This window comes from Tympanuchus pallidicinctus, unplaced genomic scaffold, assembly GCF_026119805.1.
Source record: "Tympanuchus pallidicinctus isolate F22 unplaced genomic scaffold, pur_lepc_1.0 scaffold3, whole genome shotgun sequence".
NCBI lineage: Eukaryota > Metazoa > Chordata > Aves > Galliformes > Phasianidae > Tympanuchus > Tympanuchus pallidicinctus.
Window position 1 is genome coordinate 64,505,788 of NW_026294747.1, and position 13,209 is coordinate 64,518,996.

General features: G+C 40.5%; 1 protein-coding gene across 5 annotated transcripts in view; it reads left to right on the forward strand.

The window, feature by feature from the left end:
• The window catches only part of LOC128085553 (sodium channel protein type 5 subunit alpha-like), a 206,019-nt gene that overhangs the window by 79,015 nt on the left and 113,795 nt on the right, over nucleotides 1-13,209 (forward strand). For all 5 annotated transcript variants that reach the window (XM_052693161.1, XM_052693156.1, XM_052693160.1 and 2 more), the window contains exons 9-10: nucleotides 8,965-9,106; nucleotides 10,863-11,060. In XM_052693161.1, the coding sequence (XP_052549121.1) occupies nucleotides 8,965-9,106; nucleotides 10,863-11,060 (340 nt within the window). The remainder of the gene's footprint in view (nucleotides 1-8,964; nucleotides 9,107-10,862; nucleotides 11,061-13,209) is intronic.

The following is a 13,209-nucleotide window of genomic DNA, read 5'->3' on the forward strand; positions in this document are numbered from 1 at the left end:
TTCTCAAGATGCACTGCTAGAATATACTGTGTACTTAAGAGAAATGGAGGATCCAGTGGAAACAAGAATTAATGGTTGGAGTCGAGAGGAAATGATTGTGATCAAAGATGTTCTTTGGCTCAAAGAGAACACTACTGACGCGTACTTGGTGTTTAACAACAAGCACATTCAGAGCGCTGCGTTAATGGAAAAATCCTCTGCTCTGAGATGTGTGTCACAGATTGGTCAGACATGGGAAGCAGCGCTGGCAGCAAGGCTCTTTTAATAATAATAATAATAAAAAAGAAAGTGTAGGGTACTTGCAGAATTATTTATGTTTCTCGATGTATTTTGGGTCAGATTTCGTTGTTCTTTTAGATGTGGGTGCACTGGGATTTATTCAAGTTAGTTCTCTGCAATTTCAGCTTCTTTGATTTGATTTGGTTAAAGTAAATGGAGAAAGCTCTACCACTCTGATTTTCAAAGGGATTGCAAATTACTCTATAAATCTGCCTTTCAGTTTAATTCCCAGACTAGTATCTCGTCTATCTTTGAAACCTTGTTCTAAGCCCTGAGGAGGTCCAGTAAAGATCTGGTACAGTGATCAAACACTTGGAAGATTTCTGCTAGTATCAGAACGTGAAAGCTGCTTTAACCTTCATGAAATCTGTTACCAGTAAGTGGACTCTGATGTGTAAGGACTGCAGGTGACTGAGTTGCCTCATTGGAGCAACAGACACCACACATGGCCGGTGCAAGCATCCCACACCTTTAGGAGGCACCAAACTCATCTTTTAAAAGTGAGGTCAAATGTGCCACATATCCATTAATGAGATGATGCCAATGACAAAATAGCTTTAGAGTATGCTCAAGGACCCATTTGGCATGCTTTGTGCCTGGCTCCAGGTGATGGCACATGATCAGTGCTGAGCAAAATGGCCAAGAAGACTCTTGAGAGTGCTGCTGGCTTGAGGAAATGCAGTCCTGATCGCATGTTCAGCCCCAGTGTTGGCATTCTGCTTGAGTTGATGCTCAACTGCATCTCTACTAGGCATCTCCTGCTGTGATCACCAGACCAGATCTCCCAGGGATGAGCTGCAGGGAGCTTTATGTGGCATGGTGCACCATCCTGCATTGTGCCACCCGTGCAATTACAGCATGTTCCTTCTCAGTGACTATTAACCATTCATTTTAATGAGATATTCAGTACCTCGGAGCCCTGTGCTTCCCCACAGGACAAGGACTTATGGGGTGCCTCAGCTTGGGATTATCAGTCCATGAAAAAGGAACATACATTTCAGCTCCAAAGCAGTTCCACTTTTGTGCTGTTGTAATTTCACAGAGACATTTCTCCAGCTTAGACTGCTGTTCTGTCACCTACAGGTTTGGACGAGCAATAGGAACATTGTGGAGATTTGTCCATTAGGAGAATGAGAAATGGACAGTATGCAGTATGCAAAGTCAGCAAGCAGAAAAAGAGAAACTCATCTTTGTTCTTTTCACTTCTTTTTTTTTCCACTTGCAACTACAATATGCAGCTGTTAGTTTTTGGTTTTTTTTTTTCAGAACAGTGTGCATATTTTAAGCCAATTGTGTCCCCTCAAGGTCAGACTGCTTTTTTGTTGTTGTTGTTGTTCCCTTTCACATGATATGTCCTGTATATTCAGCTCATGGGCAGGAACAGTCTGCGAGATCATGCTGACAAAGAAAGCACATTTGCATCATGTCTGTACCGATATTACCAAAAAGAGTAGTAAACAGGAAGGAAAAGCAGCCAGTACAGCTACTTCAGGATGTAACAAGAAAGCACCTTTGGCAACCGCATCCTAGTAACTGTTGCTATAGAAACTTTAGCTACCTTTATCCTCTCTATGACCTTGATTTTTCTTAACAGGATGCATTAAAATAATGTACAGAGTCAGGCAAAATTCTACGTGGTTTGGTAAGTTTTGCTGTCACTGAGCTGACTGCATGTTAGGAATGTAGGCAGCACCACGTAGCATAATTCTCAAAGTTTTTAGGCAAGTCCTAAATGTTTCTAAAGAGTCACTGGAATAAAACTTTGTTTCCTTTTGTGTTGTGGCATTTTACTAAGGTAATTAATGCCAACGCATAAAGTTGTATTAGATGCCTGTTTTCGCATTCAGCATGAATACTGCAATACTGTTATGGTAGGTTCTCCACGCCAGCATGCTGTCAGCATCCCCATTACAGCATGTACAGTGGTGCAGTGCTTTGATCTCTCTGAGCTGTAATAACATTCCTTTGCCTTTATGCATCCTCCATGGGGTGATTTAAAGCCCCTTGCAGAGGCTTATCACAACCCTGAAGGGTGGAGAAGAAATACACACCATACCAAGGAGCACTGCTGCTATCTGATGCTTCCTTTGCTTCCCCTAGCTCTACCTTGTCTTGCACAAACCAGTGCTGCAGCTCTTGCTCAGCCTTGGAGCCTGGAACGACATACGTGTCTGCCAGAATAACACGTCCAACAGCCTGATCTTCCATAGCTCTCAGTCCCCCAGTACAAGCAAATGTACCCAGCAACACAACTCCAGCTGTGCTGGAAATTGAGGAACTGCAGCAGAGAATAGTGCACCCAATTGGTTCTTTTCTTCTGTTGCTGGCAATGAGGTCTGCTGCGGCTCACAGTTGCCTGAATTTAAGTAAACCTGTGTTATTATTATTGTTATTATTATAATTATTTGCTGTCTTAAGGTCCCAGGTTCAGGCTGTATTTTATTGGCTGCTGAAAAAATGCAGTGAGAAAATCTCCCTTGCCACAGAGGGTTTGCATTTCAGAGTCACAAACCATGAATGGGTTGGGATGAAGATGATGCTCACACAGTGCCTTCACTGTATGTACCCCTGGGCAGAGACAAGAATGGGGAAGGTGGCAACAAATAGCTGTCTGTAGGTGACCTCTGCATAAGGAACTTTGTCAGGTAGGGTGCAGTCTGGCAGTGTGTGTTTGGTTTGCTGCATGAATGGATCCATCCCAATAAATGAGCTTTGGTGTGTGCCTGTTGGGACCAGTGTCCTTGTAATGCTCATCCAGTTCAGTCTGATTGGGTATGGCTGACTGAAAAGGCTGGAAATTTTGCTGCACTGAAGAAAGGATAAAGTTCCCAAATGTGATTTCTTCCACTGCTGCCAAGGTGGGAATATTTTATGAAGAATGAAATGCATTGTTTAGACTGCCAAAGCTAATAGCCTGATTACACCTCAGTTTAGTAAGCAGTATTAATGAACTTATTACAAACCTTCTGGTTGTGCAGTGCATTTTCCATGACTTTAACTAGATTCTGATGTGGATCATGTAGACTTTTCCATTTACTCTTTATTGGTTACAGTGATGTCAGAATTAGGATGTATATATTATACTTGAATATAAGAAATAGCAGTAAGCAAGAATGTCACCTGAGGGATGCTGCAGGAAACGTAGGGAATAATTATATGTATTATACAGCCTTAAGGGCAAAATTAACAGTCCCCCACTCCTAGGGACCAGTTGTGAATCTGGAAGACCGTATTGCTGGTTAGACAGCAGTAGTAGGAATTAAATCCAAATCCTCTCAAATCTTAAGGATAGGTATTATTGCCTCTTAGTCAAAGCTTTAATAAGCTCATCAACCACATGAGAGAAGACCAACTGTGGGCTACCATCTTCATAAAGCAGTCATTTGTCATTGTGTTTTTGGTGATGAATTATTACCCTCCATTTTGATTGATGGGTTGGGCAGAAGATCCAGCGTCTGACCACTGGCTTGGTTGAGAATAAATGATAGTTTGCTTTCCCTGTTGTAACATAAAGTCTAAAAAAACCCATCTTGGAACAGTGTGAATACTATCTTTGGTTGAAACCCCATCATGATGACCAGGCACTCTACTGGTATTAGATGTGTCCAAGATATCAGCTGTAAACCTTTCAGCTTGTTTTCTGCATTCTTAGGCTTAAGTTGTGACTGAAGCAGGGCCACTTAGGAGCCATTAACATCATACATTCCTTGTTTGTTTGTTTATTTTTATGGCTTTATTTATTCCATTTTGATGCGTGTCTGTGGAATGCGTGCTGTTGCTTCTTTTGTAAGCAATTAAGTGTGGCAGACCATAGTGAGCTTTTGCAGCCTACTCCAGATAAAGGGGCAGACCTGACTGTGCTGCTGATGTGCGTGACTTGAGCAGTGGTTTGTTGCTAACTCCTGGCAACACATGGACAACACTCCCCGTATCTGCAGGGTCTGAATGTTACAACCCAGCACGTGGTTGTTTTACAAATCTTTTATTGCACAACCTTATTGGCCACTGCAGTCTGAATCAGCAGGTTCCTTGGCTTGCTGAGATTAAACTCTTGAGCCAGAACATTTTGTAATTATGCCCCTCAGCTATGACTATCTGGCATTCCCAATCTGTGTTATTTTAAAACAAAGCTGTTTCTTTTATTCTTTAATTTCCTGTGCTACTGCCAGCTTACAGTGGTGATTACAGCCTGATGGATGGGTAGGTAGACTGATGCTTTTAACTTTTCCAAATCAATGACACTAATTTTTACTGTGATTAATTGAACAGTATCCTAGGAGGCTCCTGTGCAGGATGTTGTATTTATGTATTTTGTTGTTGCTGCCCATCCTTGTGAATCAGAGGAGAGTGCAATCCTCTGTAATGCTTCCCTGAGGTAAAAGAAGCTAAAGAGCTTGAAAAAAAAAAAAAAAAATCTGGAGGGGACGACTATTATACAGCTAAGACACTTCAGCAAAATCTTGAGACTCCTTACAAAAATCCTCAGAGGAAATGGTGTCAGTTGCAGAATAATACTCTCATGTGAAAGCCTTCCACCTAAGGTTCTGTTGAGTATTTTTCTGGGAAGCAGCATTTCCTTTCCCTCTCAGAGTTTTTCAGAGCACCCACAACCCACAGGCTATCACTTCTGTAGGCTACAAAAGAGGATGAGGAAGTGTAAGGAGTTGATATATAAGAGATTTTTGTCTCGAGCATCTAGCCTCTGTTAAGAGGGATGTGAGCTAATGTTAATAGCATTCTTTGAGCAAGAGTTCAGGTTTTCTGTGCTGAAGGTAGCTCATCGTACACCTGTGTATATTATATAGGTTTCTCTGAAAGCAGTGCCTCCTATTTATGTCCACAGAAATGACAACAGATACAAAGAGCACAATAAAGCTGTTTGATAGAAAAAAACGCTCAGCTACAAAATGCTATTTTTCAACATAGTCACTGCCATTCACTATGCATTTTCAGCAGTGATGAACTGCATGCCATGCTCATAAAAATGTGCACCAATGGAGGTGACACTCTTTCACAGCTGCTATGATGACATAGTTGCTAGGAAAATGTTGCTCATACAGTCCATCTTTCATTAGCCTGGACTGATGGAAATCAGAAGGCACCAAAACCAGATTATACGGTGAGTGTAGCAGGACAAGTTCAGCCAAGGCTAGCAATATGCTCCGTGGTCTTCAAACTGTCCTGGGGCCTGGTGTTATCACGTTGCCAGAGAAAGATTGTCTTCTTCTTTGACCTGACTTTGGAAGTTTGAGCCTTCGGCTTAGTCAACAATCATCATGGTCAGAGTTGATGGTCAAGTTCCAGGAAAGCCAGTAGGATCGCCCCTTTTCCATCCCAAAAGACAGTGCACATCGCTTTACCCCAAGGGCTGCATCTTGAACTTTACCTTCAATGGAAATTCATGTTGCCACTCCATGAACTGCCATTTTGACTCTGTCTCATAGAGGTGATATTATGTCACCAGTAACGATTGCTATCCAGCAAACCATCACCTTCAGCCTCATATTGACTCAGCAGGTCCTAACAAACTTGCATATGGCGTTCTTTCTGTTCTTGTGTTAGCATTCAAGGGACCCACTTACTGCAAACTTTGCAATATTCCAGTGTTGCCATCATCATTTCCAACTCATTGAGGCCAATATTCAGCTTGATATACATTCCCTGGTCATAATCCATTGTGCTGATTGAGATGCTCTTAATTTCCTGGTGTGATTACTGTGCTCCACTGTCTGGAATGTGGTCAGTGTTGCCACTGCTGAGATCCACCACCCAGGAATACTGTCGGGAAGGTTCAACTTCTTCTGGCAATACCAGTATCTACCTCTGATGTTGTGGACCATCATCATAAAATAGAAGGCATTACTATCAGAGGAGCCCTTGTATTAGAGTTCTGTGTACACCCACTATGAAACCACACTCATCTTTTTGCTCTAGCAATCTATTGCTTCGTGGAAATTACTTTTGAGATACATAAAAGTAGAACAAAACATGGAAAGACGGTAGCAGTGTTATAAAAAAGTTATATAAAAAATTAGTCTGAGGAGATGTTGCTCACTTTCATAGTCAGAAGAATTGCATATCCATTTCTTAGGTTTTTCAAGCAATTTCAACAAATAGCCTTCTTCTTCAAAATGAAGTTTTCCCAATCAGAAACATTGGCAGTAAACCCGACAGTGGCTTTGCAACCTCTGATCTCATGGTGATGAGAGCTTTGCATGCCATGGATAAACATGTAATACTCTCAGTATTCCCTTCTTTTTAGGCACAGATCTCTCATCAGAAAGGGGAAAGTCTGAGGAAATTAACCAGAAATTCTCTCAGGAAATTAATGACAACATTTCTATTTTACTTAAGATGTGACCAAATTATCCTCACTGAAAACTAATTTCCAGCCTGCTGCCCAACCTATGCTTAGGTTCACCATTAAAGAAATCACCTATTGAGTTTCTCAGAGCTGCACTCTGATGTTTTGGCTATTAGTAGTAATATTAAAATAAGAGCAGTGAGAGCAGATGACTGGATCTTCTTGATATCAGCTTTCATGCAGAACTAAGGAAAGAGACACTCAAGGTCGGGCTGGATGGGTCTCTGACATCTGATGGAGCTGTAGGTGCCCTTGTTCATTGCAGGGAGTTGGACCCAGATGGCCTTTAAGGATCCCTTCCAACTCAAACAATTCTGTGATTCCGTGAAAGTTTGTCCACCTCTGTAAATAATAACTCAGTTTCCAGGCAAGCAGAGCGTGTCAATGAATTTATTTTCATTGCAAAGGGAAAGAGCCTTAACAAGAATTTTCATGTCCTGCCTGGGCATGATGTTTTAGTGCATGCAAGCAGAAAGGGTTTTCTTCTCTGGAACCCAGAGCATCTATTTCTCAGAGCTCTTGAACGGTGTCAGCAGCATGTCACAGGCACTGTAGGCCGTCTGCAGCAGCAGATCTGAGGCAGAAATCTCATGTCTCTGTGGCAAAGTGACAGCAGATGCTGCCTCTGGGAGGGAGGAGATTTAGTGAAAATGTTGCCTGAATAAAGGACGTGGTTATACAAGAGGAATTCAGCGTGCCTTTGCATATTTTAGGGGAGGGGGGGAAGCCCAAATTTCTGCATTTTCTTCTTTTCTAAGAAATGTTACTTCATTGAATTTTTATTCAAATGTGGCTCTGATCAGGGAACAATAGGAAGTAGGAAAACTCTAGAAGGAAGCATTTCTAGGCAGAGAAATTGAGATGCATTTTCCTTCTTCTTTCTTTGTGAGATACAGTTAGCATTGTCTAAATTCTCAGCTGATAAAAACTAAGTTGGCTCTACCTGAGACGACAGAATCACTTCATACATTAACTTGTATTACACTTAATTCACTAAGCATCAACTGTTCATTGCTTTTTTGAAGATCACTGCAAATATGGCTTTGCAGACATTTTGCAGTGCCTCTACACTCCTTTTTCAGTGTTCAAAACAGACTTATTTGAAAATTTATGCTTGACTAATGATATTAAATTAAGCTTCTTAAAATGTTCTTGAATGTGTAATGTCGGTGGCTGACACCACAGATTTGTATAACTTCAGAACCTCTAGCAGTGTATCCTCAGCTCAACATGCAGTGCTGGATTCTTAACATGTACTGCAGAGATTTGGCTTGTATCAGTATAAAACTTACATATATGTAAATTTATCCTTGATCTTCCTGTTGATGCACAGCCTGCTTTCTAATGAATCTTTTTTGTCTATATGTGTCGTTTGAAAATGACTGTTCTTTATTTACATTATTGCTTTGCCTTGTGCTGTGTGGCAGTATTAGGAAGTTTGCAAAGTCACTTCTGGTGTGAGGGTGTGTGGGGTCTTCTGACTAAATGTTTCTTGCCATGCTGCTGGAAAAGGAGGCTCAGTGATCCGGGATCTCTGCCACCTTGTGCTATTTAATTTGATGAGGTGCAGTTTGGTACTTAGTACCACTGCTGGACCTAAAGCAGAGAGCGTTCTTTTTCAGTTCAGACATCAGGGGCTAGAAAATCACTTGTAAAGAGTCTTAAAGTTTAATGAGAGCCACTGTAAGTCATGGTATCTGCTTGCCATTTAATACGTGGATCTGCAATATTTTCCTGGTCAAAACAAAAAAAAAAATGTCATGACCCCATACTAAACCAATGTTGGAACAAAAGGTTGGGTTTCTTAGACTGAAGATTTAGTCCTTGCAGGGGGTGAGTGTGAGGTCAGGTAATCAATCAGGAAGGAGCTCAGATGGCAGATGCTGACGATGTGCAGCCAGTGTCAGACAACAAAACCAGAAAAGGAGTTTCACCATCACAGTGTTATCCAGAACTGTAACAGGAGACACCAAGTTTATGATTTTTAATTAGGATTAAGTGGTAGGAGAAATCACATTGAGTACCAAAGTCCTGCCTCATTTCTGTCTATTCCAAATATCAGAGTGGCAGGTAATCATTCACCGTTTCGGCTCTAGCTGTGATTACCATTTCCCAGTTTGCTCTTTCAAAGGAAAAATGTGATTACAAAGATCCTTGGTACTGTGAAGTTAGCATATATCGTTGTGTTTTCATTCAGTAGAATTTACCTTGGAGCATCTGTGCATTCAAGCAAGAACATTCAATATTGTCCCTTGAAATCTATTTTTCCATACTGAAGCCAACTATGTGACATTTCATGTATTGTCTCTCCTGTTTTGCAGCACCTGCCCTGAGGGTTACATATGTCTGAAGGCCGGGGAAAATCCTGACCACGGTTACACAAGCTTTGATACTTTTGGCTGGGCCTTTCTCTCTCTGTTCCGTCTTATGACTCAAGATTATTGGGAACGCCTCTACCAACAGGTATGAGTATGTTCTATTGCTTTTTTAAATAGAAAATAAACACAACATTTTGTTATAGTTATATATCTAATAATTTAGGGCAAAAAAGAATTCCTAGTTATTAAGTAAACTGTTCCTGGTGTGTTCTGGACAAAGACCATCAATCATTACAATTAATTTCCTTACTTAGAAGCGTTGATCGTATGAGAACGCGTTAGACTGGCTGCTTGGGGGAGAGGGCAGAATTGGAGTTAAGAGCAGAATGCTTTGAATTTACCTGAACTTCAGAAAAAGTTCACTATTTAAAAAAAAAGACACCACATCACTGCTTAATGATGTTTGTGGCTGATGTAGCACGGACCGGTCTTCTGAATCCAGTTCAACAACAAGCAAATAAGCAAACAGAAATGCACTGTGTACTGGGCGTATCTATTTTTTCAAGACATAGCAATGAACACAAATTTATTAGACAGTGAAGCTACCTGGTACCTCTTGGCAAGCCTTTCATGGCAAACACCTAAGATCCAGGACCACAAATGGGGTTAACTTACAGCCATACGTGCAAAGTGGTCTGCTAGTAAATTTTCATTTTAGCATGCATTTCCCAAATATATGCACATCCTGAAGAAATGCATGTGATAGTTTGGTATTGAATTACATGCTCTGTCCATGAAACCATTGAGCATTTACTTCTGCATCTCAAAATTGCCAAAACCAGACAATGCTCATAAGGAAATCAAGGGATCTTGTCCAGAAAATTCCTAATTGAAGGAATTAAGATAGACACTTTGGAAGGTACCAGGGATTCCTGCTTCATGTGCAAAGAGTCATGCAGTTTAATTTCAGGAAAATGTGTAACAAGGAAATCAAAGATTCTTTGAACAACAACATTTGTGTGGTGCAGAACTGCATGCACAACTCTGAAAGGCTGAAACTGTTGTAGCAAATAACAGTGAATATCATTCCTATTATTGGACCTCAAAATAGCACATGGTAGTTTCTATCAGCAGTGTCAAGCTCTTACGTATCTGTAATATAAGCTCAACCTACCATGCTAAACTCTGTTTATGCCTATGATTCTTGTGAAGAACTGGACAATACAGTCAAAGCACCCAGGGTGCTTAATACAAGGCAGATCTCTAAACAATGCTTAAGTGAATTACATCCCAAAAGTACCTCTTTTCTCTCCATCAACTGCAAAAGGACCTTCATTGTTGATATCTGAACAGAAATAAGGTGAATCCCTCTTGGAAAGTTCCTATGGAGCAGATAATAGTAGGCTAAGCTGTGTGAGCTATTGTTGCAGGGTATATATGTATATATATATATATATAAATGTATTTGTTCTCAAAGAAAACATTCAGAAATGTTTGCTAAAACATTCTCCTTTTGAAAATGAGTCCTAGTGCAAAGCACACAGTTTTTGACTACAGTATGAAAACTTACTGTTGAGAAGGTTATTTTGGTTAATGATGTCATCATTTGTCACAGAACTGATTCTGTCTAGGAGTCACTGACCCTGGAGGCATTCAAGGAATGTTTAGACATTGTGCTGAGGGGCATGGTTTAGACAGAACTATTGGTGATAGGCAGCTGGTTGGACTGGATCTTGAAAGTCTTTTCCTTGGTGATTCTATGATTCTATGATGAACAAAAGCTGAATTAAATTATATTTTAAATCTATGTTTAAAAAAGAATCAAAGTATCTTTTTTTTTTTTTTTTTTTTTTTTTCCCTTTCAAAATACTGTCTTAGTGATTTTACCTTTATACTTTCAGACTCTCAGATCTGCTGGGAAGATCTACATGCTCTTTTTTATGTTGGTCATCTTTCTGGGCTCGTTTTATCTGGTCAATCTGATTCTGGCTGTGGTGGCCATGGCATATGAAGAGCAGAACCAAGCCACCATTGCTGAAACAGAAGAAAAGGAACGAAAGTTTCGGGAAGCCATGGAGATGTTAAAGAAAGAGCAGGAGGTAGGTAAACTGTATGATGTTATTGTCCTTGGGTAACTTTAAGATGGTACCTCAAGATTCAAATTCTCTTTAATTCAGAATAAGAGTCTGTTTGAAAGCAGCTTAATGTTTATTGTCCTGGTCAGAGTTACTTTCAGAAAGAAAAATGATGATTCTTCCTGCTCCTAGTGAGGCCATTTAGTGTTTACACATCCAGAGCTGTATTGGTGTAACAGTAACTGTGTGTGCCAGCAGAGGAATTGACATTCGTTGGCATACACAACGTATTCATGATGATATAACTACATCTGCATTCAAGAACTGAACATCTATTTTGGTAGCTCAGCCATAGCTCCAGCTGAACCTCCTTCCACCACGTCTTCAGCCCACACTCATTTTCACAGTTTCGTTTACACTGCTGTGAATATCCAGTTGTCTGATAATGGAGACATATGACTTCGTAACTGAACAAGTGAACAGACGGATCTTGAGGTTAAACTTTGCATATTTTGTAAAGGACATAAATGGATTAATGCTGTGTTGCAGTTTCCAGAGAAACAGGGAGGCCAAAATGTGGCCGTAGCGACGTAGCTTTAATAACACCAATTAATTTGACTGTGGTTTGTATGGGGTTGAAAGCCTTTATTAAACAGTTGAAGAGAACGTTTTAGGTGCTGTGATCAGGAAGACAATAAGAAAATTAGTCTGAAATAACATGCAGCAGTGTAGTTGAGAGAAATAAATCCTCAGTACACAATATAAACTAATATACATAATTTGCTTTTGGGTACGTGTGGCTTCAGGGCCTAATACAAAGCCCATTTAAATCCTTGGAAAGAAAATAGAAAATGTAATTCATTCTTTACAAAGTGCTAGTAGAGGCTTATGCATGGTTTATGTCCTTTTAAAGATCCATTTTGATGGTTTAAGTAATAGGTAAAAGCAATTTAGTCCGTATATGTACAGAGTAACTTTATGCCATAACCTTAGGGAGCAAACTGAACTCCAGCTTGTACCTGTTTTATGTAGATTTTCATGTCTTTTGACTCCAGCTGAGCTCTTCTTAATAACATTCAGCTTTGGTAGCCCCACTTATAATTAAACATATTTAAGCATTTCCTTTTGAAGTCTTTGATTTTAGTTAAACCTGTATGTACGTACACAGAAAAGGAACATTAAAGCCTGAAAGTCACTATGTGTCAAAATGAAGGCTTCTCATGCAAACCTAAATTGTTTCCATTTTTCTGTATGATTTACAGCATGGTCTTTTCTTTAACCAGCCAACTCTCATTTTTCCTGTGTCTAGTTCAGTACAGAGAGTTGACAGTGTGTGACTCAAGTTCTTGAGTTTCTCCTCGTTTGCTCTGTAGCCTTAGGCCAGCTTAAGATTTCCAGATTTGGGCTTTCAAGGACTGCTTCAAAACCCAAATGACTAACATCCTCTGAGGTTTTTCAGTTCCTCCTGTCACCGCTCAGACTCTGCATGCTTCAAAACTACTCATTAATATTTGTGGTCCTCCTGGAGAATTATCTTTTTTGTGGAGAAGCAGCTGGAATACAGAGGATGGGATCCAATGTGTTCACTTGTTTGGATTTTCTGAATGCCCAGAAGCTGTCACCTACAGCTTTGTACCTGCAAAATGAAGTTGTCCATAACTACATGTTAAGTTTGGTTATTCTGCCAGTCAGCCCCCAACATGTCAAACTGAGCATCCTGAGTAAGATGCTCAGCAAAGTGATTTGATTGGTTTACGTAGCTTTCAGATGTCCTTTGCTCCAGTCAGAACTACTCAGTTTTAATTTTGCTCTTCAGGTCCTTATTTCAAGTTCTTGGTTTTGGCTTGCTCACCATACCACTAGATCTCACCTTAAGTTCTATCTTGTGCATAAATGCCATGTCAGGGCTCATCTGAGCTATGCTGTTCTCCCATCCTTCAGCCACCACCTGTCTTTGCAGGACATGCGTGCTCCGCATGTTCTTCCCTGCCCTGGGTGTTAGCAAAGGTTTGCAGTACAGGGGGACAGGACGCTTAGCTCAGCCACTGGAAGCCAATCAGGAAGAGCAGATAGGCAGGATGTGGGCACATCCTCCATGCCCTGAGAAACAACTCGGTCCAAATCCTCTTTCAACAACTGATGTAGAGCAGAAAACGATTTCAGCCCAAGCAAT